Source organism: Anguilla rostrata, chromosome 18 (assembly GCF_018555375.3).
Source record: "Anguilla rostrata isolate EN2019 chromosome 18, ASM1855537v3, whole genome shotgun sequence".
Taxonomy (NCBI): domain Eukaryota; kingdom Metazoa; phylum Chordata; class Actinopteri; order Anguilliformes; family Anguillidae; genus Anguilla; species Anguilla rostrata.
The window spans coordinates 7,945,892-7,971,230 of NC_057950.1; the positions used below are offsets into that span (position 1 = coordinate 7,945,892).

Sequence of the window (25,339 nt, forward strand, 5' to 3'; positions counted from 1 at the left end):
AACATGAAAAGCACCTATGAACAGCTTGTTAAAATTCTGGGATTGCTGTTGAGGTTGGAATGAAAACCAGCATACACAGGGGTCCCCCAGGACAGAGTTTGAGAACCACTGCTTTACACTATAGCAGTGGTCCCCAAACTTGTCCTCGAGTACCCCCAGCGAGATCCAGGTATTTAGTGCTCCGCCTCAGACACACCTGATGCAGCTAATCAGAATATGGCTGGGGGAACCTGAGAAGAAGTTTGGGAATCCCTCCACTATAGAACGCATTTGGAGCTGAGCAACAAACCCTGTAACGCAATCATATTGGATGAAGAGGGGTCATTTAAACATGACCAAAGGGATAATGTAATTAAAAACATTCTGTTAGGAGGTAAGACATATTCAAAGATATTTGTGGCCGTTTTTTTTTTTTTAACCCTTCCTTCCGAGGGGGATTACTATGGTAATTTTTAAACTTGGCTTACTGTACACTTTCTGCGTATCTAAAAAAGGACTGAATAGTGACCTTAAAAATGTGTGTTGATGACATTTCAAAATGGTCCTTTTGTGACCTCAATGTGTCCAAAAGGCCGCCCTTGTCTCCTGTTTGTCTTGTGACTGCCTCTTGCTGCTCACATGACCCTGCCCGACCCCTCAAAGGAGGAAGTGTTCAGTTCTTCCTTTGTCAGCCGATTGGTGGTTTGGAGTGTAGATGCAGTGTGGGAATGGTATTGGAGCTCGGGGTGCAATTAGGGCTTAATTTCGGCTTATGTACTTCCATCAAAAACTCACCCCTGAGACTTCTGGGATGATGATTCTCATGTGGTTTTTGTTTTAAAAAAAGGAACTTAAGAAAAAGAATTTAACTATAATTTATTTTTTTACAGAACCTTCCCATATATAGAACATCTACCTTTTCACACATTCATTACATCAATTTGTATAAAAACAAAACTATGATTGTCATTCATACAATAAAATCTTACCTCACTCAACTTCACAATAATGTCATTTTGGAGTTGAAAAATAAATTCATGCATTGAGCAAATTTCTATAATTTACAATATCATACAATATTTTTTAAACAAGTTATCTAGAGACACTTGGACAATTATGTACAAAAAAAATTACAAAAAATTTAAAAACGGGACAAAGATCAATATTCATTACATACACAACGATATTGATACTATTGCTGGCACACAAAACTAAACGTTACAGTAAGACTGAGTCAGACATTGCAGTATACAGTTTTACAGACACTGGCTGACCACGAGGCAAGGCTGATTATCCGACAGCTTTAACGGGAGGGGGCTCCGTCAATGAGGAAGAGATGCTAGGGGTAAGTAGAGCACAGACTGCATAGTCAGCTTTGGTGTAGCCGGTGTGCCCCCCTCATCTACGCTGTCTCGCTTTGTAGCAAGACTTCGCGCAAGTCGCCGCTTCCCTATCAAAGTTCACCTAAGATCGTTTTCCGGTAGGTTTGCGGAAACGAAGGATTCAGAAAACGTTGCTCTGTCGGCTTACCGGAGTCTTGATCAAACCGACATATTGCGTTACTCATAGGTCATTCGCAATTTAGCGTGGAAATAAGTCGTGCATTAAAAAAACATAACCATATGTTTTTTTTCTTCTTTTATAATTACAGTACAGTACTAGTGCCTAGAACAGCTCCTGAGTGGTATTTCAAAATTTCCAAGAGGAAGAGCCGTCGGATTATGCCAAATAATGACCATGTTTTATGCACTAAAAATTAACCACAGTCTCCTTTCCTGCATATCAAATGAATAAAACTAACACTATTGAGAGCCCTCGATTTACAATCTAATAGCACCAGAAGTGTACAAAACAACTCGAATCATGTAATAGTGAAATAACATAACTAGACTATATAAAAATCTGATAAAGGCACTTATGCATGTCTGCCGATGATTTAAAAAAAAGGCTTTTGTAAAATAGAATGACTGGAAACAATTTTGTTTCATCAATGCCGTGATGAAAATATGTGTAGAATAAATAAAAAGTTGGCATTGCACTCTTCTGCCACTTAGGGAAAATGGATGAAAATGTAAACAAATGCTCTTTTCATGAGGAAATTCACCCTCTTTTTCTTGTGGCAAGAAGAGCATTTCCATCAAAGCAGCCGGCCGTGTACAGCAGGGCTAAGTGCTGTTCCAAAATCCGTAGTCACATTTTTGCCCATCTTTAACAATGAAGGTAGGCCTACTAAGTGACCTCAGAGACAGGTTATTACACAGCACCCTCCCCCCTCCCTGTCCCATTTGCACCAGCAGCATTCCCATAGGTCATTGAAAGTGTGTAATTGCAGCATTTCAGTAACAGGTTGGTAGCAGCCAGACGATTGAGGCTTTGGGATTTTTCTCGCTTCACTCCGGAGCAGGGCCACTGCGATGTGCTTGATGCTGGACGTTCTTACAGGCATTTCCATGCAAACACACTGTGCACAAGACAAGATAATCAGTTGACCTCATCTAAGGGTAAAGCAGTTGCTCCAGCAAAGCTCTGGACTTTCATAACGTTAAAAAGGTCTAATTTCCATCCCTGTACACCTCGTTTTAATAGCTCCTTTAACCCCATTGATGGTAATAACGATCTTTTGAATGCCTAAGGCCTGTTTTTTAATTAACCCAATTAAAATTCACCATCACATGGAATTATACACATATGTATATATTGCTTCTGATTAAATCCTATTACAGGAATATAGTCCTTACACACACAAGCTTTGTGGCAAGTGTGAACACTGAATTTTATATGCCAGTGTCAAACAACAACAAAAAAACCAAAACATTACAGACTCACCAATAATTTAAATTAGGCTTACAAAAACAGAGGTCCAAAGAGAAAACTTACAATTAACCTTGCTGCTGTAGTAATTGCACGCTTGCACTATACGCATGTATTTTTGGTGTAAGCTTAATAAAACAGAAACTTTGATATCAAAGACCTTTATGTCTAACAATTTTTTTGCAGTGTGCTCCACACAGCTGAAGAATTAATCTTTGACTGCGTGGAACAGTCTTTCCCGTATTGTTCAGAAACCTCTGACTCGTGTTGAAGGTGTATGTCACTCACCTGCAGTCATCTCCCCCTGTGCTTATCACATACTTGTCATCGAAGGAGAAGCGTATGTTGGTCACATGGGCAGAATGGCCGAAGTAACGCTTGTGTTTGGCCTGCAGGGAAAACAGAGGGATACATATCGTATTGCCGACCTCACAAACCACATCAGAGCCGACGCTAGAATCTACATCGCATTAACGCTCACAAACCATAGAACCAATAGCCATAGAACTAATGCTTTACACAACCATACATGGCCCATTGTGTATTTCAAACCTTGCACTGCAGTTTGGACGAACCTCAAAAAAATGGCTTAACAGATTAATAAAATAATACGATCTACATTCCGGATTGTTCCAGCTATGAATTTCTGACAAATGTGTCCTATTAAGGCGGACAACCATTGCTCCAGAAAAGCGAAAGGAGTTACAAATTTCTCGGTGCAGGGGAAGTCGAAGAGCTTGACGAGGCCGAGGTCGTCGCCGGTGACCACGTTGAGCCCGGCGTGAGAGACGCAGGCGCAGTTCACATCGGCCTTGTCTGCGTTCCTGGGCCAGATCCCCAAAACCTCCTCTCCCAGGATACTGCGCGCACATACACGAACACATACAGGCACATGCATACACGCGCGTGCACACACACATACACACACACACATACAGACACAAACAAACAAACGCACACACACACACATACATACACACACACATACAGACACAAACAAACGCACATGCATACACACGCGCGCACACACACACAACCACAAACGCACACAAGTGCAGACAGACAGAGTGAGAGAGAGAGAGAAGAAAGCATGTCACTACTCTCAAACACAGCTGAACAATAGCTTTTACCAGTTTACCCACTCTTAAATTCTGGTACAATTTTAAAATGAGGTATATAACTAACTCTGAATAGTTAGAGTATTTATTTCTCGTAAAACTGTAAGTAATCTGGTGTCGAAAGGGTCAAGTATTTCAAATAATGATCTGGCACAGGTCCGATACCTATCACTCCAGAAACTAAAGTTAACTGCAGTGTCCTTAATTAGAGGGAAAAGGGCTGATGCTGTTTGAAACTAAAGATGACACGTCTTTTGTCTCCACGCTGAAGGCAGGCAGGCGTCTGCCCTTCAGACGATATTGATCGCCCCGCATCTTCACGCTGATCAATACCCGCTGATGCATGCCAAGCCACTAAGCAGCGCCCCACGGCACACCAGGGGCTCTCTTTCAACAGAACCATCAGATATATTTCCCCTGCGTGGTCTTCCGCTTGTTATAATGCGCCTTGTTATATCAGCACCGTAACAGGATCAGACGTGTCTCTTTCTCCTCTACCAGTTCCCTATATGTCCTCAGCCTGGTTCATTTGAGATTCTGATGTGTTCCTACATTAAAGATGTTTCCCTGTTTTGAGCCGAATGGGTTGATGTACTTAACAGCTTGGCATCCGGAGTAGTGCCAGCCAGGCTGCACACGGTGGCCATGTGCAAACTCGTGTAATAGGAGAGGTTGGAGAACGGTGTTCAGACGCCAGGTGTGCGCGTGTTGCTCACCTCGTCCAGGTGGCCCAGGTGATCTTGTCGATGACGGACTGCTCTGTCACCATCTTGCCCGATGGCACCTCGTGCACCTGGCGCTTGTAAGCTCCCGTGGACACCTGCACAAAACACAGGAATATGGAACAGCACTCACAGAGAGGGAAAAAAGCTGTCAATCACCACTCACCATGGCAACAAAAGGTTTTAATGGCCCATTGTTTCAATAAGCAAACACTCTGCTCATAGGACAAAACACTAGGGCCAAAGACACTTCTAACATTTTATTTATGAAATGCTGTTTCCAAAATATTGTTCAAAAGTGAGAAGATGTATTTGTTTGTGGTTATAATGAACTCGTGTATCTAGGTGCCATTGATTGCTTGATGATTGGCTTTATTGATATTGCTCATGGCCTCTGTCCCCAGGGTTTTCCAGTACTGCCCCTGCTGTCATGCCAGACATTTTCCAAAGGGTGAGATCAGCAGCTCATTATGGAGCAGAGTGACACAGAGCTTACAAGAAGTCAGCAAGCAGCTAAAAGCCTCTTCTACCAACATAAATACATTAATCACAGCCGCAGAGAAAATATGCCACATCTGTGTTTATTATGCAATACAATGCATACATATGAGTGAATCTATGCAATTCTCATCACACCTGTCAGATATAAGCTATGATTACATCTGAATTTAAGCTGATCTGTAGGCTAATGTCCTGAAACGGCTAGGGAGCGATTCCAAGCCACCGCAGACTTGGCAGGGCTTGCTCTCTATAAATAATCCTGACTTGCCATACATGTATCTGACTAAATATAGCCTCCTCCATTCTCAGCATACGATGTAACCGATATCCATGTGCATGTCTGCCAACGTAAAGGGAGGGGAAAAAAAAAAAGCTTAGTGAAAGAACGGTGCAGGGAATAAATGACCAAAAAGGTTAAATGAAAGTAAGAAACGGCTCAACAGAACAGATATGAGGACAGAAGTGGAGGGAAATGGCCGTGGGAAAGAAGCAGAGCACTTCTTTAAATAAAAGTGCTGATTTGTAACCCGGGGGGGGGTTCCTGGCGAAGTGCCTCCCGTAAGGGTGCTGCTCCCAGCGCTTGCGATGCGCAGTATATCGTAGCAGTCGCCTATCTCTCAGCAGTTCTCCTTTTACTGCGTGTTTTCGCTTTCGCTTGGTTCGATTGTTCCTTCTCCGTTTCGTGATCTCGATTTCGTGACCCCCCTCTCATTCAAAGATTCCTTTGGCTCAGCAATTAATAACGGGGCGATGAGGATCAGCTGTTGATCAGTGTGTCTTGGAGACGGGCAGCTAACTGGTAATCGAGAGCAGCTGCGGTGCATTCTATCTGGCCCAATTAGGGTGTGACGACACCCTTCCTGTTGGCATTAAAAGAGGCAGGAAAGGGCATGTTCAAGTTCATTTTCTGGTCCTACAATCTGTTGCTATGCTCCTCGCATCAGTGACTTTATTTTAGTTTGGAACTCTGCTGGTCTTTCAAAACTGTTTTGAGGATAAGCTGTAAGAAAATTTGGAAGCCTAGCTATTTTTCAGGTGTTTTATTTGGGGAAAAAACACCTAATATGCTGGGTGAACTGCACTAGGGCGACTAGCGTATCTAGACTTTGCTAATCGTTGCAGTCTGTACTACTTGCATAAATGATTGTCTAGCCCCAAAGGCTTTGTTTTGTTTATTTTATTGAAATTATGCTCTGAAAACCCTCCATATCCACTTAATTCCTTTTATTTGCTGTTCAGTGGAAAGTAAAATTTTTAATTATAAAAAGACAGGGAGGGGGAAAAACTGCAAATAGTTTAATTCTTTTAAATCCGAGGCATTTGTCATTATGCATACTGGCAAATGGAACAAATTCTGCCATCTGAATTAAATCAAATGTAGTGATCGTATACTTAGTTACTGTGTGTATATTTTACTTGTGTATATATGTTCTGAGGAAGGTGCCCTTGAAAGTTTTGCTGTGCACAATAAATCATTATAATAATTAGATTAATTACAATAATTGGTTTGTTGGTAATTAGGTGGACCTCCCAACACCTTTATATGACTTTACTCAAGGAGCAGCACCCCAGTCTAATTGCTGAAAGGCTGCAGGTGGTGTCAGCACCGGGGCATGTGCATGGCATTATGCCAAAGGAAAGTGCACAAGGACTGAGATGCATGTGAGAAGCAAATATTCAAAAAAAAAACCCCAAAAAAACGGGGACATGGGAAATGGCAACCGACCGTAATTAATTCCAGAATCAATCAAGCTTCCTCGCACACATTTGCATATCAGATATTAATCAGAAAGGTCATTCCAGTGGCTCTGAAGGGGGTCTCTGTAGCGCAGATTAACAAATTCATCATTATGAGACTGCTGACTGGCGTTAATTAAATCCAAACAACGGTTACCACCAGAGAGATTAATTAGAGGTTCTTTGGAGAGCTTTAATTGAGTTTGTACAGGGTAAAACTGCAGGTGCAAATAAAAAAACTTGTTCATTAAAAATATGAGTGGCTTTCGCCTTGTAATTGTCTCAGAAAACTTAAGTTCCAACGTTTCCTTTGCAGAAAAGCAAACAATATTTAAAAAAAACTGTTTATTTCCAAAAGAAACTTTGCTTTCCAGGCAAGTTTACTTGCAAGAACTTTCTGAACTAATGTGTGCAATTTAAATGTAATGAGTCACAGAACTTCAATCGGTTCACATTTGTGTAACTACTGCAATGATAGTCTTTGGGCCTATTTCATCACAGTGGAGCCATTTAAAATGTTTCTGTTTACATTTAGTACTGATTTTCTGCATTATGCATCTTAAATGAATTTAAATAGCAGTCTTCATGCATGGCTAATCCTCAAGATGCTGGTGATGTGGCCTTTCTGGAGGACCCCAGGCTTAATAAAAAAGGAAAAATCCAAATCCAGACAAAAAAAATGACCATCATTTTTTTTTTTAACTAACTGCAGAGGACAACAGAATTCCATAGCATGACGTGTAAAACCCCGCCTGAAAGCCAAGTGCTACTCTGACTTAAAGCTCTCATTATGACGTAGGGCAGTGGTGTCAAACTCGTGCCATGGAGGGCCGTGTGTATGCAGGTTTTCATTCCAACCAATTAATGCTGCCTTAATTGAGTCCAATTACTCATTCAGCCATATGCGTTTAACTGCATTGAAGCACAGAATATAAGAAAATTTTTATTTAGACAATGCGGGTCACCATAGACGTCGGGTCACCATTGTGCACAAACCTGCATCCCTAATTCAGCAAATAATTTAACTAATTATATAATCAAGATCTGAGGCTGGAATGAAAACCTGCATACACACGGCCCTCCATGGCAACGAGTTTGACACCACTGCTCAAGATGCTGGTGATGTGGCCTTTCTGGAGGACCCCAGTCTTAATAAAAAAGGAAAAATCCAAATCCAGACAAAAAAAAATGACCAGCATTTATTTTTTTTTTTTTTAACTAACGGCAGAGGACAACAGAATTCCATAGCATGATGTGTAAAACCCTGCTTGAAAGCCGAGTGCTACTCTGACTTAAAGCTCTCATTATGACGTAGGGTATCTGTGCTCTGTAGAGTATCTGTGCCCTGAAGAACATCTTTGCCCTGTAGAGTCTGTAGAGTATCTGTGCCCTGTAGGATATCTGTGCTCTGTGGAATATCTGTGCCCTGTAGAGTATCTGTGCCTTGTAGAGTATCTTTGCTTTGTAGAGTATCTGTGCCCTGTAGAGTATCTGTGCCCTGTAGAGTATCTGTGCCTTGTAGAGTATCTGTGCCTTGTAGAGTATCTGTGCTCTGTTGAGTATCTGTGCCTTGTATAGGCCCTCCTACCTCGATGTACTTGCTGTCGGCGCTGAAGTCCATCTGGATGATGAAGCTGGGGATGTCCTTGCAGTAGCCGATGCGGTTCAGTGAGGGCCCCAGCGTCAGGTCGTAGAAGTCCACCGTGCTCTCCATAGAGCCCACTGCCAGCAGCCGGCTGTCTGGGCTGAAGCTGGGCAGGGGGCAAGGGGCAAGGGGGCAAGGGGGCAAGGGGGCAAGGGGGGGTGGTCAATTCTTAAACAAGTTTTCTTTGGCCTTTTATTTTTATACATCTTATGTATGATGTATTTTCTTCGAAACCAAAAAAAAAAGTTACATTGTGTTTCATTTTTGTCACATTGTTTCATTAGTATTCATATATTTAAATTTAAACATTATATGATAGACTGGTTATAATCTGGGGTCAATCCATGCATTAGAACAGTGCCTTAACAGAATGAGCCCCCCAGCAACCCCCAAATTATTATTATTATTGTAAGCCCCATCATCTCCTGGAACCATAATACATGGTGTGAGTAATACACCAGAATAACATTATCCATAATAATTCATCATTCACATGGTATTACATAGCTCTTCCATTGATGGGAACCCAGGGACATAGCCCAGTCGCTGCTCCAGCTGCCTCTGTATTTCAGAGGACCCGCGTAAAATTGCACTTCTAACAGCTATCAGAAAAATGCAGCTGTGCAGCTCTGTTCTGCTTAATCAGCTGATTAATAAACCACTGCTGTGGAAACATCCCCGACTAATTAGCACAGCAGTGACACTGAAACTGCACTAATTGAGTCAAAAAGACAGAATAGTACGCCTGCCTGCTAAACAACTGTGCAATAACAAAGTAACAGAAAGCATAAAATAACCTTTACATCACAATAATGACTACAGTAAGGCTACAAAGTGAATGCTACTGGCTACTGTAGGGGCGACATAGCTCAGGAGGTAAGACCGATTGTCTGGCAGTCGGAGGGTTGCTGGTTCAAACCCCGCCCTGGGCGTGTTGAAGTGTCCTTGAGCAAGACACCTAACCCCTAACTCCTAACTGCTCTGGAGAATGAGAGGCATCAATTGTAAAGTGCTTTGGATAAAAGCGCTATATAAATGCAGTCCATTTACCATTTACTAAGAAATAACACTTAGGTCAATTGATCATTAATTCATCATCTTTAAAAATTCATGAAGTGAAATCGTGAGGGGCCAATGACTTGACTGCTCTACTCGATGCGATGTCATGTGGAAAGTTGAGTTCCGCTAATCCCCAAGGTGAGGCCAATTTTAGCTACCGCAGTATCCGTGTCAGCAGTGTTATTAACGGCGTTGCTAAGTTACTAGGTACTGTAGAGTAATCAACCCTAATAACATGGATTCCCCCAAAACCTATTTCACAAAGAGCCAGACTTGCATAACCTGGCACCCATAACAACATTGACTCCCCAGAAACCCATCTCTCAAAGACCCATGCTCCAGAACCTGGGAACCCTAAGAACATTGACTCCCGAACATTGACTCTCCCAAAAACCGACAGTATCTACAGTATCTCTCAACGAACCATAGGTCCGTAACCAGGCAACCCTAACCGAGACGGGCACCCTGCTCACCGGACGTCCTGGATGGCGGCACTGCGGTCCCGTTTCTTGCCCCACACTTTGAGGGAGTTGACCAGGAGGACGATGAACTCCCCGGTCCTCATGCCGATGGAGACCATCTCCCCGTCCGGGCTGTACCCCGCACACTTCGCCGCGTGCCCCAAACTCACTTTGTTCAGCAGTTTCTGTCAAAACGCCAAACACACCGCAGCAATGCTTAAACCCGAGCAAACAATTTGAAATGCAACAAAACGCATAGCAGAGTCTATTCAAGTATTTTAAATTTTGTGGCCACTGGGTATGTACAGTCCATGCTAGTATTTGAAAGTCTGTGGCCAGTGGGTGGGTATAGTCTATGCTAGCATTTGGAAGTTTGATGACTCGTGGGTGCGTAGAATTTGAGCTAGTATTTGACTGTTAGATGTCGTTGCAGTCAGTCCTGCAGCACACCTGAAAGCTCCGCCCCCTGGGCTCTCACCTTGTCGGCCAGGTCCCAGATGCGGATGGTCCCGTCGTCGCTGGCGGAGATGAACACGTCTTTGGAGGGGTGCGTGGCCAGGCCCCAGATCTCCCCCTGCATGTGGCCGTTGATCAGGATGTTGGACGCGGCGTTCTTCTCCCCCACCTCGATGATCTCGCCATCCTTGGTTCCCACCAGGATCTTTCCCTTGGAGGGAACAACAAATTCAAGTGTGTGGCTGCCGAAATGTCCGTCTATACGAAACAGGCCGCTTTGCTGCAGTGGTTGATGTTGCTGCATTAAGTCACACATTAAGGAGGCTGCTCCATATGGTTGACAGGTATTGTAAGAGTGGTCACTCATGAAACAGGCCGCTTTGCTGCAGCGGTTGATGCTGTTGTATGCAGTGAGTCACATAAACAGGCCAGTCTGTAGTCCTCACCTTCCCTCTGCAGACGGATCTCACACACTCCACCGTCTGGCCCGTCTCCAGCTGGAAGGCCCGGCAGCGCTTCATCTCCTGATCCCACAGCTTCACTGCCCCACCCTCCTTAGTCCTGAAACACACACAGCCACACCTCTCACAGCTCCGCCCACACCCCATCACAGCTCCGCCCACACCTCTCACAGCTCCGCCCACACCCCATCACAGCTCCGCCCACACCTCTCACAGCCCCGTCCACACACCTCACTGCCCTGCCCACACCTCTCACAGCTCCGCCCACACATCTCACTGCCCCACCCACCTTGTTAGATACTCTGCAGACTCTTAGGGGAACAGATACCCCACAGGGCACTAATACTCCCACAGCTCTCCCCTGCAAATGGCATCATGGCCTCTCCTCTGCTCCTCCCCCCAGTACACATGACCTCCCCTTAGCTCCTCCCTCCAGTACACATGGTCTCTCCTTAGCTCCTCCCCCCAGTACTCAGCCTCTCCTCAGCTCCTCCCCCCAGTGCACATGGTCTCTCCTTAGCCACTCCCCCCAGTACTTATGGCCTCTCCTTAGCTCCTCCCCCCAGCACTCACAGCCTCACCTTAGCTCCTCCTCCCAGTACTCATGGTCTCTCCTTAGCTCCTCCCCCCCAGTACTCACGGCCTCTCCTTGCCGCCGGTGACGATGAGGCCGTCTCTGAGCGTGGTGTACATGGTGAACACCGGGCCGGTGTGTGCTTTGGCCACCACGCGCACCAGGAAGTGATCCCGCCACACGAACACGTCCCCGTTTATGGCACCAGTGAAAGTGAGGTTATTCTAGAAGGAGAACCAGAAGAGGCAGCACAAATCGATCATTATTATGCAAGGTGACTGGTACTGATCGCAGACAGACGGAGTCCTGTATGACTTATTTTTGAGAGTGAACATGCGTGAACTCACAGCACCGAAAGCCACAGACAGCATGGTCTGCATCCTGGCGTCCTCCACGGAGCCGATCACGCCCTTCTTGTACATGAGCGAACCTCCAGCCAGCGTCCAGAACTTTATGTGTTTGATGCCCACCGAGACAAACTGCGAGTCCGAGTCCGGGCGGAACTCCACCACAAAGATCCTGTCCGTGTGGCCCCCTTTACTCGTCACTTTGGCACCTGAACAGAGACACGGATGCTTGTGGGGACCTGAAAAATCTTGTGGGTATGCTGGAAATCAACTGATTAACTAAGAAGTGCTGAAATTTTGTACACTCTGTTTACATTATAAATGTAAAATAAACGGGGTGTTTTGGAGTTTTTGTGACTCATCTCCTGACTACTGATTAGATCTCATTAATTATGGCTTTCTTGTCTGCTTAATTAGTTCGATTAGCTGGTTTTGGGCCAATTCCACCTTCATTTTAGTTAATTCAAGACATTAATTGTAAAATGCCAATAAAATTCTTTTTTCAATTAGCTTCCTGAATGAACTGAACCAAAATCGACCCCAATCTTGTCGGTTATATGACAAAACAGAAGTGTATTGCTAAAATTGGAACGAAAATGATGATGTACTGACACGCTCCATCAAGCAGGAAGTGAGGTCATGACAGTGATGTCAATCAAGTAGAGAGTTCCACTCATCTAACAAGGGCTTTCTCATGGACTGTCCCAGTTACTTGACTAAATAAAAAAGGTATTCTGCAATTCCACCTCCTAGACTGTGTAATTCTTTACCAGAAAAAGGTAGAAATACTAATTCTGCCTCTTCTCGACTCATATCATATTTTTATAGCATTTATTTTTGTTCTTGCCACAACACACAACCCTGGCCAAACTTTCTTATTGTCCTTTCATTTTGATCCATCTATTGTGCATTTCCTTGTCTAACATCTTATTTAATTTTTATCATTATTTTCCCTTTCATAGTAATAATAATAATAATAATTATAATAAAAATACACAAACACTTACTATACTACTACACACTACTATACTATAATAATAATAATAATAATAATAATAATAATAATAATAATGGCGATGCAGGCTAACCTTCCTGCCAGCGCCACACGGTGATGGTGTGCTCAGGCTCCACCCCCACAGACAGCAGCAGCTTGCCCGTGGCGCTGAAGTTGACGTAGCCGACGCCCTTGGCGTGCGAGCAGCGCAGGATGGACAGGGTCTGCTTGCTCATGGCGTCCCACACGTGGATGGAGGGGGTGGTGCCTGCGGTAGAGCGGAGGGTTGGCACGGCTTGGTCAATCTCCTGTGACCTTTACAAGGTTCATTTCCTGTGACCCACTATCAATTATTGTGTATCCTAACCACTGTAAATGAAGCCTAACTTTAAACAGTGAAAGTTGATAATGCAATTGCAATGCAATGCAGTGCACTATTGCTTTTATTTTGGCTGGTGTGGAACAGACCTCGGTCACTTTTCAATTTATATGATGTAACTCTTAATACTCTCAAAAAGTCCTGCAGGTCCAGGCGAATATTCAATTAAACAAGTTACTAACCAAAGCAGACAACCATATGAAAGAATTTAGACAGCAAATATTGCTGAAAATAGATGTTTACTTTAAAATTGTCAGTAGTCTGCAGAGGTCTTATTGGGTTATAAAATATTAAAAACATTGAAACCATCAAGTGCGGCGTTCTTATTTTCGGAAAGCCTCTAATATAAAGAAAATAACACCGCCCCCCCTCCAATGCTTCTCGTGACCAATCGCAACCTCCCATTGGGTCCCGAACCCGCTGTTTTGGGATCGCAGTCTGGTCACAGCCTGAGGCTGAAACATCCCTGCACTTCAGAGGAAGTCTGGACCAGAGCCCTCAGGCCCTCTCTCGTCTCCGCAGAGAGCGAAGCGCCGTCTCCGGAGCTCTCGCTGAGCGAAGGGGAGGAACTAAAGCAGAGGCGGGCAACCGTATCCGTTTCTTGCTTTCATGCCAACTTCTGGCCTTAATCACCCAGTTAGCCTTAACATTTACGGCATCTGACATTTTAGCTACATTTCTTGACAAGCAGCCAAAGACTGTTCTTGTGTCCTTATACGGAATGTTTTACCGTGATGTAATCTATGTGTGAGCCAGTGTTGGTGTGTGAAGCCAGTTAGCTCATTTAGCCAGGGTAACTGGTGAAAACAAAAACCTGCATGCATACACAAGGCTTCCAGGACCAGAACTGCCTACACCTGAACTAAAGGCTGTTTGACAGAAGGGGCCAATGGGTATGTGATTTTGGGATATTTGGGAGAAAGAGGAGTTCTGGGGACGATGACTCACAGGACAAACTGCATTGACATAGCATACTACACAGCGCACTCAACTACGGGGAGCGGGCACCCCGACACACAGCACACAACACAGTTCAATCTCAGGGTAGTACAGGGTCAGAGGGGTTAATAATACACCACATCAGAGATGAGTGACTCCAGATCACCAAGAACTGGAGGACTTCAGGGTTAGAACAGAATAGTATAAGACAGAATAGAATTCCCATCTAGCAGTTGACAACTATTGACAAACACAACAAAGTAACTGTGTCTAGTACGCTTGACAAAAAGATGTCTTTCCATATCTGAGCGATTTTGACAGCTATTTCTGCTATAGTGTAATCTGCCCTTTATTACCAAATTAATAAATAATCAATTTATTTTATAAGTTTTTATGTTATAAAATAGATAACATAACACTTTATAATAGATTATATTGCACATTTCTGGAATTTGTTTATATATCGGAAATCTGGGTTGCAACTTTTGTTTAAAAAAAAAGAAAAAAAGGGCAGAAAAATTATGTGTTGGTGCAGCATACACAACTGAACAGCACCCAAATTCGGGCTTTTACATCGGCAAGAAATGGAATTGGTCTTGCCGTCTTACCTGGAACCTCTGTGACATCACCTGTGGTGTGAGGCCAATGGGAACGAGGAAGCATCAAAAGAAGGTGGAAAAAGTCACTCACTTCTAAGGCTGCGGAGCCACAGCACATCAGCTCCAAAACAAAGCTCAAACATTCACAGCAAAACCGACCGAAACGAACAAAAAAAACAAACGCGTGAGACGCTGAAAACTGCAACAAGGGTTGAAATGCAAGGAAATGAAATAAAACATAAGTGAACTGGAGCAAATAATAATGATTTGAGAGCTTTTGATTTGAGCAGAATCCCTTTCCCCCCCACGGAAACACACACACACACACACACACACACACCCCTATCCTCCCACGTATCTTGATATGTCTTTTTCCATGGCTGCATGTATATATATATATATATATACATATATATATTACAAACACAGACACACAGTGCACATATCCAAAGAGGACTGTACAGAGACTGGACACCTACCTATCTGTCCAGTGGCAATGACATTTTTATACTTAGGATGCTGATTGACGGTCAGACAGAGGATGTCGTCAGTGTGTTCCAGGTAGAAACTCTGCGTCCCTGTGGAAACAGAGAGCATTGCCGGCCAAAATGTGCATGTTAACAAATCCCATTCTTATGCCTACTCTTTCATTTTTTTAACTACTCAAAAACCATGGCAACAGATGAGCATTCACAGTTTAAATGCAACCCCTGACAGTGACATTTTATATTTTGGGCTTTTAGCAGGCTTTTAGCAACTAATCCTGGGCAATTAATACATTCACATACATTTGTTTGGTAAAGCCTCTTATCTTGAGTGACTGAAACCCAAATTCAGGGCTGTCCTTCCCCTGTTCCTGGAGATCTACCATAGTTTAGGTTTTCATTTCTACCCTAATTTGACACACTATGGATTAGCAGCTGAACAAGATCTCTAGCTGTTGAATGAGGTGTGTTTTGTTTGAGGTAGGAGTTAAAACCTACAGGACTGTAGATCTCCAGGAACAGGGCAGGCCAGCTCTGGCCTAATTTCTTCCCTCCCCTGGTACCAGTGTGTGGGTGAGACAGAGGCTGTGTTGTGGGTGAAACACAGGTTGTCTGTGAGAGAGACAGGGGATGTTTGTGGGAGAGACAGTGGTGGTACGTGTGTCAGATAGAGGTTGTGCATAGACGAGTAACAAGACAATAAGATTTGGTATCACATCGTACCGGTGGAGAGGTTCTGCACCAGGGCGGCGGCGGCGGTGTGGAAGATGATGTCAGAGCCGTCGTTGAGGTAATGCAGGTTGTTCCGACAGTCGAAGCCGCGGTACCCGAACACGTGGTCCAGCACCAGCTCCTGCAGACACAGGAAGCGAAAACCATCCAGCAAACTGGCCAGGAAAACGCCACATACCTGCCTGAAATACCTGCCTCACACGATCTGGAGGAGAGCACAGGCTCGGCTGCGTTCTCCTGAATCGATAGCTGAGCGCAGATACTGTATATATACTCTATATATGACTGGGCATTCCAAATAGGCTGAATATGGGGAAAGACAGCATTAAAAAAGAGTCTAAATAAAAGAATAAATAACTAGTCACATTATTCGAGAATTGGAGTTGTGACTGGAGCTAAAACCTATATACACAAGAGGGCCCCACAATCCAGACTTAAACATCATACTGTACAATAATTCATCCCCAGCTGTCCCACGCGAAGCCACTTCAGTACGAACCTCCACCAGTTTCTTCTTCTTGGTGACGTTGTTCTTCTGCAGTTTGTCCGGCTGAGGAGCCGCTCTGCTGACTGGAGGCCTGCAGTGAGCAAACAGGAAGTCAGCGACGACAGCGACGACCTCACCGACAGCTACATTTAACCGCCTGGCAATGCTCAGCTACGCACCAACTGTAAACTAAAATGCTCCCGACACAGTCAAAGATTGTGAATCATGCAACATTGAATATCTTGTATATATTTGTGACTCTAAAATAGCACTAAAGTCAAAATTAGCATAGGTTGCCGGGTATTACTACACGAGCCAAGGCAAATGTAAATGTCTTTGTTAAAACATACAGTAGTAGTTTCATGGAGTTCAATGCTACTCTATCCTGTAATCCTGGCACTGCTCTAGCCTTTCTGCTAACCTAGGCGAAATCGAGCACCTGAAGCAGGGGGCGGGGGATAAGGGGGGTGCTGTCTCTCAACTATCCCAGATGCAACCACCCTTCTCAGCTAAAACTACTGAAAACTATGCGGTGACCTACTGAAACTACTTTCAGTGCCACTCGTTTGTTTCACCTGGCTGTTTCACCAATGAGAAAAATCTCATTGGCAAACTGTGTAGAAAATACTGAGCCAAATTCACATGTTGCCTGAATTCAGGGCATTGTTCTACAGGCTGACTACGCAGAGTGAGAAAAGGCCTCATCCTCCTGACGCTCAGTGTGGCTCTTACCTGCGCTGGCACCATGAAGCCACCAGCATGGAGGCCTCACATTCTGAACACAACAATTTCAAACTGCAATACCCGAGCTGTGCACTTCATTTGGCTATAGAACGATCACATAATGCACAGAAGATTACGCTGATATTGTTCAATAAGTTGAATAAACTCAGATACAGAGCATTGAACAAAAAGGACAAATCCTGACATTTCATAAAAAAACAGGATCAGTATAATAATACTATTCGTTTAAGATGAGCTTCATTTATAATAAAGATATGCCTATGTGCAACAGGAAACTTTTCACAACGTGTATGAACTGTGTCTTTTTGCTTTGGTGTGTGTTAAGAACACCACAAAGAGCACAAATGCACAAAAACACACCACAGGTGTACACTTCTCACACGGAGATCACATCGACAACACCGAGCTATGACAGAGAGATGTTTAGCGTATATGCCTGAAACACATGAACCGGTTGTATTGGACAATAATACAGATATGTAGGCTTGCCAATGCCTTGTTCTGAGTACTAAAAATGCATACGTGAATGTCTGAAATTTGGCATCCTCTTATTACGGGAAAAAAAATATTTCCCCAATGCGTCACTAACATGACAGAAAAAGAACTATCAAGTATATTACAGCTGAATGAGAAGTCATGTGATGTGCCTTCAAAATGTGACTAAATTGTCTTTGTTACAGAAAAAGTGCACTAAAAAGTATGCTGCTAAATTTGAAAAATAAGCAGAACATGGTCAATCCTACATTATATCTGAAATATGACTTCTTGGGCCAATGTTTTGTGTTCAGATGTTTTTAGAGTGTTCTTATACATGCGCAAGGCCTGAGAAGCAGCTAAACGCACTGCTTGAAACCACTTGGGTAAAGGGTCCCCGAGTGATCGTTAATTCTATGCAGGCAGTATTTTGGCAGAGACGTCAGACCACATTCTTGATCACATTGTCCAGACAGGGCCTTATCACACAAACCTTGGGGTGGATCGACAGACAGGGAGAGAACGTCCAACAGAACACCGTACCAGTAACGTACACATTAGAGGGAAAGAGAGAGAGGGAGATAAAGAGAAAGGGAGTCCAGGAGACAGAGACTGAGGGAGGGGGAGAGGGAGAGACAGAGAGAGAAAGGGAGAGAGAGAGAGAAACAGAGACAGAGAGAAAGGGAGATAAATAGAAAGGGAGTCAGAGAGAGAGAAACAGAGACAGAGAGGGAGAGACAGAGAGGGAGAGAGAGAGAGAGAAAGGAGATAAAGAAAAGTGGAGCCAGCGAGAGAAAGAAAGAAAGGGAGAGAGAAAGAAAAGGAGAGAGAGAGAACCACACTGACACCGCGTTGGGCTGAAACAGGGCAGCGATGAGGCCAGGCACAGGTTATCCCACTGCTCAGGGTGCTAGCAGTGTATACCTGCATCCTCAGATGGGTCGCACAAGGCACAGCTCCAGGACTCTGGTAAAGCACTAGCCTCTGTACATTTTAACCTTTCAGAACGATGCTCCTTTTTTCCAGTATTTATCTGCCTGATGCATTGTCTGGACAGTGCAGCCATGGAATGAGTCCTTTCTTCTATGGTGTGGGTAGTATTTTACCAGCCAGAGCTTGCCCTCTCAAAGGAGCACATATTTACAGCATCGTCGTTCTTTTTTCCTGCTACGTTCTTTTATGGGTTGTCATCCCTCTTTTTTTAACCCGTAAACTTGTTTTATCATTTTAATTCGGCTTTCTTTACATAGAAAGTTTGTCTAGCGTTGCATAAGCGCTTTGGAAAAGTTCTCTCGGATCGGTCGAAAGTGCGTGGCAGGGGGGGAAATGGAAATTACGTAATTCCTGAGAGAGAGAGAGAGAGAGAGAGAGAGCCAGGGCGCACACGTGCCATAGAGCGCTGACCCTGGACCAGCTTAAGCATTTATCTGCGAAATGCCCGGGATTAGAGTTGGGAACAATTTAGCTGACCCTGGATCAGTTTTGGGTCAGTGTGGACTCCAAATCCTCCCCCTACTCTCCCCTCTCAGTCCTCTTCAGAGAGGGGGCAGCTTGTTTAAAGTTCAGAGGGCACCCCATGTAGAACGAAGCAGGAAGAAATGAGATGCCGAACATCCCTCCTTGTGAGTTTGGAGCAGCAGCTCGGATGCAGATGTGGGTGAGCGGAGGGGGGTGGGGGGGGGGTTGGTGGGCAGGGTAAAAACAGAAACAGCCCCGTCATCGTCAGGCAAGGACAGAGAGGAGGGGGCGCACGGGACAGCGACACTCCCACCAGGAGAGACGGCCAACAGTCGGAGGACGTTTGAATTTACCTGGATCCCCTTCGGCGCAGCAGACAAAGCCAAGTGAGAGTTTTAGTGGACTCAGGTCAGACCGCTGCAGACCTATGCTCTGTGTTGGCTTAGCCTCTAAAAGGTCAAAGGTCATGCACAAGCAACCTGGGAGAGCTAGACTGTCATTCCCGCTTTTTTTTTTTTTTGGCGCAAACCATGCTCCTCACACATGCCAGGAAAAAAAAAAAAAGAAAAAAAAAGAGAAGGGCTCGGAAAAAGAAATAAAATAAATGAAAGAGTGCACCAGTCTATGAATCGAGAAGGGGGGGGGTCATACCCTGGTATCCCTGGGCAAACTGTGTACTAAATTTCCTACAAGGGGGGGACAGGGAGAGAGAAGCGCATCAGTGCTTCTGCCCCAGGGGCTTATGGGAAGACATGATCAGCTGACTTCAGAGAGAGAGAGGTAGGGAAGAAGGGATGGGGGTGCAGAGAGAATGGAAGCACTCCAGCCACCCCCGAGATGTTGTGGCACCTCTCTATTTTTGAAGGCATGCACTGTGGTTTCGATCGGAAATCAGGACTCATGCTTCTAAAAGGTCTAAAACACTTATTCTTTCTGTAAAAAGCGCTATATAAATAAATTTGAATTGAATTGGATTGAAAAAAATGTCTAGCATCTTGACTCCACATTTCTCCATGAAATTACCAGATGCAGAAGAAAAATGAAATAAAGGAATCTGTTGCTGTGCTCATTTTTTTTAGACCCTGACAAATAAACAAGCAAGTCATTGTTGCTGTAATAAATGACTTTGAATCTGCCCTGTACCAGCTGTGTATGCAATGCTTTGTAACTTGTTTAGAGCTGTGATTTCTAACAATGGTAAAAAAAATTGTACTCTGAACACTTTTATAAGCTAACCTACATTTTTTTAAAGAAAAAAATGCCTAAAGTACTGTCTCTTAAGGTCTTCCCAGTCTTTAGGTCTTGTTAACATTTGAAACTAGTAATAACATAATAGTATAAAAAAAGTGTAAATTGTTCTTCACTGTATACTATTTCAGGGCAAACAAACAAAGGCTCAGATTTGCTTGCGTATGAATGCCAATGGGAAGATTTAACTGAAAATAACATGGGATTCAGCAATGGGTTAAAGTTGCAGTTACGAACTAAACTGGAGTCAATGCTAAGCACAGGTCTTTCATCACACAGAAGCCCAGATTTTAAATGTGCAAGTGCAAAGCTGCTCCTGCCATACTGTAGTGAGAATAAACTGTCCAAATATTTATCTTCCTGTATAAGGAATAAGATAAGAGCAGATTTAAGACTATGCATGTATGTGTACATTTATTAATGACAGATTAAGACTCTACTGTAAATGATAAAAATGTGTCATAATTGGGGAAAAAAAAAACTTCTCTGAAGTTCCAGTAACTTCTCTTTCCTGGAAAGGTACAAGTTGATTTCTTTACGATTGCAGTGGAAACAAACCCATTTTCCTAAAATGCCAGTATAATAGATATGTGTAACGCATATGAACTTTATTATTAGCATCAATAAAAAGACCAAATAAAGGAAGACCCATAAAATAAAATATTGCTGGCTGTTAGCTCTGACTGTGGGCACTGTGTTGGCTAGAATGTTCTAGAAAGCACTCTTCCTCTGGACTTGTTATGTTTATAACACATCTGCAGAAAATACCAGACTGGAGGACTGTTATCCAGCGCATTGCAAAGTATTAGAGTAATTACTACACAAAACACAAACATCAAACCTGCTTGCAACATAAAACATTGATATAATGGACACATAAACATTAAAAATGAAAGCACACATTAGAACTTTATGTATCCTAAAACCATCTTGAATTCATCAGCAGGTATTTCTTTTTTTGCAGGTTTATGGCATCACACCTTGCATAAAATATCAGGGGTAGGTTAATCCAACTTGCTGGGGTAGGTTAATCCAACACAGACATTATGATAAATTCTGGTAAACCACTGGCTCCAAATGTACAGTATATAGATCATATCAGAGTATAATGTACTGACACAGGTCCTTAACATTATAATTTCCTTGTTGGTACAGTATGTTTGCATTTTCATTGTAAGCTTTAAGATACTGTACAGTTTACTTGGTTACTGTGGTTACCAGTGACCTTTTGGCGTAAGTGTGGCTGTCAGCCAATTGTGGTTAAGTATGCAGCATGTGAAGCATGGGATTGGCTGAACCCTTCCCCCATATATGCAGGCTAAGGAATCAGGTGGTACTTACTTGACAATGCCCTGCCTCCAGAGGAAAGCGGGTTAAAACATAACACAGATATTAAGAGTTTCTGATGAGACAGAAGATGATGGAGTCTACATGTTTACTAGTATGGGGTAATGGCCGGTTTTGGACAAATGGGGAGGGCAAGGACAGTTCTCTGTCACTCACTAGGACAGCATGGACTTTAGGCGGGAAAAACAGGGTGGCTAGACCAACCCCCAGAGCAGAACATCCATGTCTCATGTCACTTCTACTCAAGACACGAGACAGCTAAAATATTGTCTTTTTCAGTTGACACGCTAAACTCCAAACTGGCTGAGAATCACGTTTGTAGGCCGCGCTAATGGCTAGGAGTTCCACTTGATGTGTCAGCGTTCCCACTGTGAGCCCGGCTACAGTGCAGACACATAAAGCAGACAGGTTATCACGTTATACGCCTGGCTATTTATTTATGCTTTTAGACACTGTTGTTTAAAGATTACTGCTTCATGGGGTTAGCAAAAAAAAAAAAAATGAGTGAGCAACAAAGAAGAGAAAGAAATGAAGAACCACTAAATATTCCTGTAAGCACTGCATCTAATAAAGTACATAAAACACTTTGAAACAGAAATTAACTGAAAGTTCAGAAAATAATCGATAAAAGGGAGATCAATTCAAGGAATTCAAGGGTAAAGACAGAGGTAAGAGACACTGAAAACAAAGGATAGAAATAGAAGTGTCCCCCTGAATGAGGGTGAGGCATGAGAGACATCGGACAGATAACCAGATGAAGTCGCACCTGTCAACTGAATCAGTTATTTAAACATTCTCTACTCAAACACAGAGGACATTTGGCTTCAGTAACAATGAACAATGGGAGTTTGAGCCTGACAACTGAACTGCATGAGAGCTGGAACAGCTACTCCTTATCTGTGAGATAAGGCAAAACTGTTTAAATTGTAATGCAGTTCTGTGGTCTAGTGGTTATAGGCTCCTGCTAAATTCACTGCAATAGATACTGTGAGTCTACATTTAATGAAATCTGTGTGATTTGTCAAACTATGTAAAACAGGCAGAGACCACACAGATGGATGCTGAAAGTTGCATTTTAAACTGATGTCTTGGACCCCAGCATAACAAGAACATGTATGTGTGCATTCTGAATACAAAAATTTAAAAAGACAAAAAAGTAAATATCTGTAAATCTGAGTCAGTACACTAAAAAACAGGACTTTAAAAAGTAATTTTGTGTTTCGCTTTTATGATTTTTAATCTTTGAGCACAGAAGTGATCTGATCAGCATGGATTGTGACGGACACGCAGTGAAGATTTGAATGTCTTATGATTAATATACCACTATAAGAAAGCGCAGGTTTCTTTTCCATAATTATCATCTCCGTTATGTGTGGTCACTATGGACATCGAAACAAAAGAAAATTGAATTTTTATGCAGTGTTAATGGTCCCGTAGTCTTTTTTTTCACTGGAGTTAACTTACCTCCCGTAAACAGAAACACCGTTTACAGTCGGCAATGACAAACGTTTGTTAAAGTATTTAAAGGCAATCACAGCTGGGGAGTGTACAAGCAGGCAAAGGGTTAAATGATGCTTGGCTAAACCCCTAACCAAGGCCGCAGTGCATGCACTGTACAGTCCGGACTGTAGCAATACAGGGAGCACTGGCATGCAGCTGAAGATTCAGATACCAGGTAGAATTCACACTGAAAGTTAATCCACACCTGTATGTGCAGAGTAAAAAAAATATAAAAAATTCTGAAAGTCCCTTACGTAACAAAATATAGCCTAGTTTTCCATATATGGATATTCAGAATGTTGGAGTCCTTTTTTGTACCTTTTTTTGTGACTATGAAAGGCTGCTCTCACATTTTCAGAATTTAACTATACATGCCAACAATATCAAAACACAACACTGACATATTTATCCAATTCAAGCTGTTATTTGAAATGCACAATACAACGTCACTTGTATAGAGAAAAACATTGAATAGTAATAGAAATGCATTACACAATATACACATTATTGTCACTTTGGATGCAAAATGACAATATGTTGACACATTTGCAATGCCTATATACAGAAATGAATTACAGTATTTTGTTATATGTGACAATATATTTTCATTGCGTAAGGGAATGCAGAAAGTAGAAGCAAAAAATTACAAATGACAATCGACAGGACTTCTGTGGAATTAAACCAGGTTTGACTTTTTTTCTCGTTTTGTTTATAAGCATCATGCATATGATGTGGTGGTTGGGGGTTGCTGGCTATTGCTCTGATTTACTCTGCAGCACCTTAAACAGATGTGCTTAAATAAAGGGCTCCTTCTACAGGGAGTTGCGTCATCAATTCTACGTATTAGAAGAAGAATAATACGAAATCACATAACCTGCTTCTGGAAATCGAAGTCTGAAATCAAAGTTTGAAATGTACTGTCATCTCAAGTTCATAGAAATACCTTTGGTGCTCACTAGATGGCAGCACCATGTAAGAGGTAGACAGACATTAATTAAATTTTTTTTTTTTAAACTTATAAAATATAGAAATAAATTTAAAAAATTATGTTTTTACTATCTTGTTTTTCTTTGCAAACTGCTGCTTCACAGTGTATCTGTCATAGCAGTTGCAACAGGATTTTTTTTCTCACCACTGGTTGAGTATTTTTATTCTTCCAACTGTGGAAGTTTCTTAATAATTGTTTTTTTAGTTTCAGGCCAGGAAATTTCCCAATTTTCCAATTTCCTGTTTTACTATTTAGCATCATTGTTGACAGCTGTAAAAATTGCTTCACAAATGCAATTTAATTGAATTTAATTTGAATGGGGAAGCTGCTTATCAGAGCAGGCCCTGGACAGCACAGATGCATTCTGGGAATGGGGGGTGGGAGCAGATGGGCGGAGACAGTGGGCGGAGTCACGGGCATGAGGGCTGTACCTCTCTTCAGCCGAAACCTCCTTCTGCTGCTGGTGGGGCTTCACGCCGGTCATGTCGCGGATGCTGACGGCGTAGATCTTGGTGGTGTAGTCGATGCTCCTCTCCCTGGCCACGTCACTGTCGTAGCCTGCGGAGACACGAGGCCTGTTAGAGGGGAAGGGGGCGGGGCTTCCATTGGAAGACAGGATAACCCTTTGAAGAGCAGTTTTTTTGGAATGTTTTTTCAACATTCTAGGTCAGTGTTCTAGAACTCCATTGCTTTCAAATACCAGCAGTGATTGTTATATCAGCATTAGAATGCTCAGTTCAGAACATTCTAATCATATATTTGTGGTCCTATATTTTTGATCTATTCATTTGAAGTCAATAAATGCCACATGAGCTGAGCTGTCAGTCAAAGGGTTAAATGAACTGCAACGAACAATTTCAGCTACAGCACAATATCCAAGATTCACGATTCGAGGCTTACTTCATAGTCCCCAAGGGGAATTTAGTCTTGGACACAATGCAGCTCTATAAACACAATACATCCCCCAAGACAGGAACATAAACAAACATGCGCACCATACTTTATTTAGCTGACATTTAGTTCACAGTGTCTCTAAGCCGACTTTCTTGGGAAAGCCTGACAGCTTATTTTTCTGTTTTTTTTTTCTTCTTTCT

General features: G+C 43.0%; 1 protein-coding gene across 5 annotated transcripts in view; it reads right to left on the reverse strand.

Annotated features, from left to right (window-relative positions):
* Positions 1–836: 836 nt before the first annotated feature.
* LOC135245296 (echinoderm microtubule-associated protein-like 6) overlaps positions 837–25,339 on the reverse strand; it is a 123,267-nt gene continuing 98,764 nt past the window's right edge. The window contains exons 27-43 of one of the 5 annotated variants that reach the window (XM_064318265.1): positions 24,677–24,803; positions 21,752–21,766; positions 16,499–16,577; positions 15,991–16,120; positions 15,262–15,360; positions 14,792–14,812; positions 12,960–13,133; positions 11,872–12,080; positions 11,591–11,748; positions 10,936–11,050; positions 10,512–10,700; positions 10,046–10,218; positions 8,457–8,619; positions 4,625–4,728; positions 3,497–3,650; positions 3,079–3,179; positions 837–2,440 (exon numbers count right to left, since the gene is read on the reverse strand). In XM_064318265.1, the coding sequence (XP_064174335.1) occupies positions 2,416–2,440; positions 3,079–3,179; positions 3,497–3,650; positions 4,625–4,728; positions 8,457–8,619; positions 10,046–10,218; positions 10,512–10,700; positions 10,936–11,050; positions 11,591–11,748; positions 11,872–12,080; positions 12,960–13,133; positions 14,792–14,812; positions 15,262–15,360; positions 15,991–16,120; positions 16,499–16,577; positions 21,752–21,766; positions 24,677–24,803 (2,036 nt within the window). In that variant the 3' untranslated portion in view covers positions 837–2,415. Of the gene's footprint in view, positions 2,441–3,078; positions 3,180–3,496; positions 3,651–4,624; positions 4,729–8,456; positions 8,620–10,045; positions 10,219–10,511; positions 10,701–10,935; positions 11,051–11,590; positions 11,749–11,871; positions 12,081–12,959; positions 13,161–14,791; positions 14,813–15,261; positions 15,361–15,990; positions 16,121–16,498; positions 16,578–21,751; positions 21,767–24,676; positions 24,804–25,339 lie in introns of all 5 variants that reach the window. The other 4 variants (XM_064318269.1, XM_064318266.1, XM_064318267.1 and 1 more) reach the window with 4 other exon arrangements.